The sequence below is a fragment of the Anoplophora glabripennis genome, unplaced genomic scaffold, assembly GCF_000390285.2.
Source record: "Anoplophora glabripennis isolate ALB-LARVAE unplaced genomic scaffold, Agla_2.0 scaffold127, whole genome shotgun sequence".
Taxonomy (NCBI): domain Eukaryota; kingdom Metazoa; phylum Arthropoda; class Insecta; order Coleoptera; family Cerambycidae; genus Anoplophora; species Anoplophora glabripennis.
Genome location: NW_019416291.1, coordinates 320588 through 325873, shown reverse-complemented (window position 1 = coordinate 325873; position 5286 = coordinate 320588). Strand labels below are relative to the sequence as shown.

At 32.5% G+C, this 5286-nt stretch overlaps 2 protein-coding genes across 2 annotated transcripts; one reads left to right on the top strand and one right to left on the bottom strand.

Annotated features, from left to right (window-relative positions):
- Window positions 1-887: 887 nt before the first annotated feature.
- Window positions 888-1567, top strand: LOC108903573 (mitochondrial import inner membrane translocase subunit TIM14). Its single transcript, XM_018705798.2, has 3 exons — window positions 888-1024; window positions 1081-1276; window positions 1335-1567. Exons 1-3 carry the CDS (start codon window positions 1022-1024, stop codon window positions 1478-1480), a joined length of 345 nt encoding a protein of 114 aa, XP_018561314.1. The 5' UTR covers window positions 888-1021; the 3' UTR covers window positions 1481-1567.
- Window positions 1510-3700, bottom strand: LOC108903572 (growth hormone-regulated TBC protein 1). The gene is made up of 3 exons (XM_018705796.1): window positions 3397-3700; window positions 2460-3342; window positions 1510-1685 (listed from the first exon to the last, which is right to left on the bottom strand). Exons 1-3 carry the CDS (start codon window positions 3414-3416, stop codon window positions 1611-1613), a joined length of 978 nt encoding a protein of 325 aa, XP_018561312.1. The 5' UTR covers window positions 3417-3700; the 3' UTR covers window positions 1510-1610.
- Window positions 3701-5286: the final 1586 nt, after the last annotated feature.

Genomic DNA, 5286 nt, shown 5'->3' with positions numbered 1-5286 from the left:
AGAATTATATGAAAGATACGAATTTAATTATTTATGCACGTAATATAAATTACAAGAATATGTAGAAATAAATAAAGTATACTTTGTTGCTATTGTCAATATTATGTGAACATATTCATAGTTGCTTTGTCGAGACCTCATCACACGTCAACAGAACTTTTCTTTTATTAGATTATACAGGACAGGATGCTCACTTTCTAGTATAATCTCATCGTAACTTAATTGCTCTTGATTTACTTGCTGTTCTTGTTGTTGCTGTTGTAACTGTTGCTCTTGTTGTAGCTGCTGCACCTGATGTTGCTGGTGTAGCGGATGCTCTTGCTGTTGATGCTGCTGCAAAATATATAAAGAAACAATGCATCATTCAATTATACAATATTTTCACTTATGAAATCTTTCTATTTAAAAATTTCTCTACCGTATTAAGAATCAAAGAAGCTGCTTCCAACTTCCGAATTATTCGACCTTTTGCCATAATATTAACCCACTATTCGGTCAAGTTGTAATATAGAACAGCTGGACATCATTAGATTGAAAATGCAAATCACAAACGTACTGTTTTATTTTAAATCTGTTGACAGTCATTCACTTCACATACTATTACCATATTTAAATTATTTTCGAAACTTTCTATTTACCATTTATAAAAACAAATTGTAATAATTATTGACTTGACTTCTAGTTTTTAGGTTTAGTATACCTCCCCGCTCCCCAATATATCTACTAAACTCGATATAAATAAAATAAAATTGGTTATTTGCTTACTTCACTCGTATTTATGAAGCTACATTCATTTGGGTCATATGGAACACTAGCGCCACCCCAACTTCTGCCATTTCTTGGACAAATTTTGTCAAATTTTCCGTATGAGTTCGTGCTCCTTATCTAGTCTCCATGCCTAGATAGATAACGGAATAATTTGAGGTTAAGTTCAAAATTTACGTTCTGGAATTATAAAGTTTACGACAAACAAAATCTAAAAATAGGATCTAAAGTAAAGCTACCGAATAATTTTTCAAAAATGGTACGTATTTTATTTACTTTATGAGAAGTTAAATGTATTTATTTAATATTATTCAGAATGGGGTAATATTGGCCGGGTTAGGCGTAGCTGCCGTAGCCTTTACTGGTAAATACCTTCTGCGACAGATGCCAAATGCTGCCAAAACGTTTAACGAAGCTATGAAAAATTTACCAAACTTTGAAGCGAGTTCAAAATATTACAAAGGAGGTTTCGATCAGAAAATGAACAGGAGGGAAGCCGCTTTAATCCTAGGTTTGTATTGATTCGTTTTTTAGTCAAAAGGTAAATGTATTCTATTAATGCATTTTAGGGATAAGCCCATCAGCTAACAAACAAAAAGTAAAAGACGCGTTTAAGAAGGTGATGGCTGTGAATCATCCCGATCGAGGAGGCTCTCCTTATTTAGCATCTAAAATTAATGAGGCTAAGGATTATTTAGAAAAACATTCTAGATAACTAATTGATATATTTAGGTATTTATTTGAAAATGTACATAAAAGTATATAATATAAAAATGTAATTTTTAGACTAGAAATATAATAAATCTATAAGTAGATAAAATACCAATGGTTTTGATCTTTGGTAATTAGGCTTTCTTATATTTTCTTCTTAATTTTTCAATTTGACTATTCGATAAGTTTCCTGATAACTTAAACACATCCTGAAATTAAGTAAATTTTTATGATTCATTAATACTAATAAATGTGCTCTATAACTCTTTAGGGCAATCAACTTTTTTCCCCCCTTTACCTTAAACTTGCATTTATAAATACTTCGGTAATTTATAAATACGTAGAAATATTAAAAATTATATATTTATTTTTTCGCAGCCATTGTTCTGTAAATGTCATTAAAATTGTATATTTTTGGAAATTACCATTAATCATCGAAGGTTTTACGAAATGGTAAGTAGGTATTTTTTGTATTTGTTCTTCCGTGTCATGGATATTTTATTATTTTGTGCTTAGGTGAAGTTGTCAGTTATCATTAATTTTTTGTTGTAGTTGCTTGTGTATTTGTTTTTTTCTTTTATGTCGGCTTAGTATCTCTGTTAGATTCGGTTAGGTAAGGTTACATTAAGTTAAGGTTTTTAATAAAAATTTTGCATTCGAATTTTTTATTCATATCTCTATTATCTTTCTTTTATTTTTCCTTTAACTGTCCTCACTTTTTTTGTCTTTACACTATGTCAATAAGGTTTTTCATTTGGAGAAAATATTATTTTTGATTGCTCTAATGTGTACAGAGGTAAAAATGTTAGTTTAAATTAGTGTAATAGTAACTGTTAGTGTGAAAAGTTATCTACTGAAAATATTGTTATTTAAAAAATATTTTTTAGGTATACTTATACTTAATCATTCTTGCACGCTAATTTAACAGAAAATAAAACACATTTTAATACTAAATTGTGGAATACTCAAAAATATTTACTTACACTCATAAACTGGTGACAGTTGATCACAGTTTCATGATTTCGCATGTCCCTAAAGCAAGTGATTAACTCTCCCAATTCGCTTGTCTGGAGAATCTTCTGTTTATGCAACTTAATCAATGTTATCGCCACGCGAAATATAATTTTTGAACCTTCATAGAACAGGCAGTCCCAAATTCTGAAAACGGTTTCCGTCGGAAGCACCTCGGAAAATAAACAAATGAACCACTTAGTGGTGCCCATAGCCCAAGGCATTCCAATATTGTGAATGTGTCTATGTACCACCGGTTCATATCTTTGTACTAAGTCATCTAATACATCGAGATCAGTTAATAGGCCAGTCATAGTAACTATGTAATATTGAGGTAGGATTTGTTCAACTAAGGCTTTGAGCAACCAAAAGGAAGCTTCTTCATCTTTGGTTGCAAGCAGTAATAGCCCAGCTATGTAATTCAGTCCTTGGCAATATCCCACTTCTTTGTTTTGGTGTCCAAACGTGGCCAACACGTTATACAGCATTGTAGGAAGATGCTCATGGCTTGTGAAATATATATTATCGGGAAAAGTCCTCGGTAGATCAATTTGTATTGTTTCAATTATATTCTGATTGTCTATCTTCTTTCTTAGCTGCCCATAAGTGAATGAACAAGAATTCTTCAAGTTCTCAGCTCCTGATATGTGCATCCAGGCTGACGTACGGCGATCACTAGGTATTCCCTTCCTCACAAATCTTTTTAGTGTATTCGATTTTTTGTAAATATCCCCTTTGAGGGTACTCCACCTCTGAGCTCTACGAGTAAGGATTCTTATGTATTGGGACATAAAATTGTCGTACATATCATAATTGAAATTTTCAGGCCTCTCAAATCCATACTCATCCACTTTGCTGAAAAATATATTTAGTTCATTTCATGATCAACCGTTTGAATATTAAATCTACCTGTAACTGGACTTGGCCATTGCAGCTATGCTACCTTAACATAATTTGCTGAATGGGCGTTCTGGGTTTTCAGAAGTGATATTGTGATGATTCACACCCCTATTAATTGCTGCACTAGTTAAATTGATAAGTTTAATTTATTCATAGCATGTAGGCGTATCGCGAAATGGCGAAATGTGTTATGAAAATCTCGCTAGTCATTCAAATTATGAGAAAAAAATTCTTAAAAAGTTTCTATAATCTCCAATATTATATATAAGTTTAAATATTTACATAATTTATCTTTGCTTATCAGAAACCAATAACCTCACCTCTATGAATATTATAAGGGTTTTTTGGCGAGCCAAACCACATCAAACCCGGTTAGCTCGAGTTTGATTGTGTTAAGAGTTTGAGTTAACATTTGACAGAACTCGCAAAAATTCTTTCGGTTTGGATATCTAATCAATAATAAAATCGTAACCTATAATCTATGATAGTGCTCGTAGCTCAAGTTGTTTGATTATTTCTTATATACTATAGTTGTTATTCCTAATCTGAAATGCACATCCATGAAATAACGTTAATGTATAGATGGTTATTATATCAAAATGGGTTTACCTTGTTCACAAATATTATCTATTTCAACGTAAATGTATCGTCTAAAAGGAAGTTAATAAAGATCTATACAGTACAATATAGAAAATGCATATCTACGATTAAAGTTATTTGGATCCTCGATTACTTATACCTATCCAAACCTCTAAAACTTATACCTATCCAAACCTCTAAAAAAACGAAGTAGTGACTAGGTACGATGGTACGAAACAGAAAATAAATAAACAAAGATAGAAATATTAACTTAATATCCAAACCAACCCACAAGTCCGGTTTGATGGTTAGGCAAACTCTGCCAAACCGGGTTAACTACATTTCTCGCCAAAACGTCAAACCTCAACAAACTANAACAAAAACGAATTTACTGCTAAATATTGAATTTATTTGGCGTCAAACGTACTCTGATCACATGGAACTCGGACTTTGTTCCAAGCACTATATCTGTAAACAATAATATCATTTTAATTTATAATCAATCGCATTACGTTTTTTTTATAAAATAATAATAATAATCAGTAAGCTGAAAATATGTTATATTTATGGTCGTCAAAGAACCATGCCTATTATAAATAAATTTCGCTTTCTCTGTTTAGATATTTGTTTCCCATAACAATGAAACAACAGATCTGTCACACCCCGAAATTAGCATCTCATATTTGGCAAGCGGAGTGCATTATCGATTGTGGCATCCATGTCTGGTACTTTGTATGCACCCTTGTCTCCATATCCAATTAGTTTTTTGGCCATCCTCCGCTTGGGTATTAATGTGTTTTATAGAACTACGAGCATATTCCGTTTTTAATAAAGTTGTAGTTTTTGCCAAGTTCTTGTTTTGTCCGACCTGCAGGCTTTTCCTTATTTCTATGTATCAAACAAGACATTTCTTGCGAGTGCCTACATAAAATACGTTTTAGCGGTGCTTACTGCTTTATTGCCCTAGTTTTCCGACCACTTTTCGTCACTTTTGGTCTGAATATTTATTTCTATCGCATTTATAAAGTTTATGTCAGATAGTTTATTGCTATGTTAATTTTCCGCTCCGGTTCCTCTATTTTCTGATTGTGCGATTTAACACACATATACAACAAAAATGAAAACATAAATATACGGGGTGACCCCAGCATAGGTAAGTTCAGAGATCCAATTTACGTGTTGCAGGGTGACAAATTTTACATGAACCAGAAAATATAAATTATTCAAATTTGGTAAGCTCTACAAGCTCTAGAACAAGGGTCGGCAACTGGCGGACCGCGGTCCAGGTCCGGACCGCGGAAGGTAAAATACTGGACCGCC

Excerpts from the sequence above, each read along its gene's own strand:
- LOC108903573 (XM_018705798.2), top strand. Across the intron at positions 1,277-1,334 it reads GGAAGCCGCTTTAATCCTAG|GGATAAGCCCATCAGCTAAC; the intron begins GTTTGTATTGAT and ends AATGCATTTTAG.
- LOC108903572 (XM_018705796.1), bottom strand. The coding sequence starts at position 3,416 with ATGGCCAAGTCCAGTTACAG. Across the intron at positions 3,343-3,396 it reads ATGGCCAAGTCCAGTTACAG|CAAAGTGGATGAGTATGGAT; the intron begins GTAGATTTAATA and ends TATATTTTTCAG. Across the intron at positions 1,686-2,459 it reads ACTGTCACCAGTTTATGAGT|GATGTGTTTAAGTTATCAGG; the intron begins GTAAGTAAATAT and ends ACTTAATTTCAG.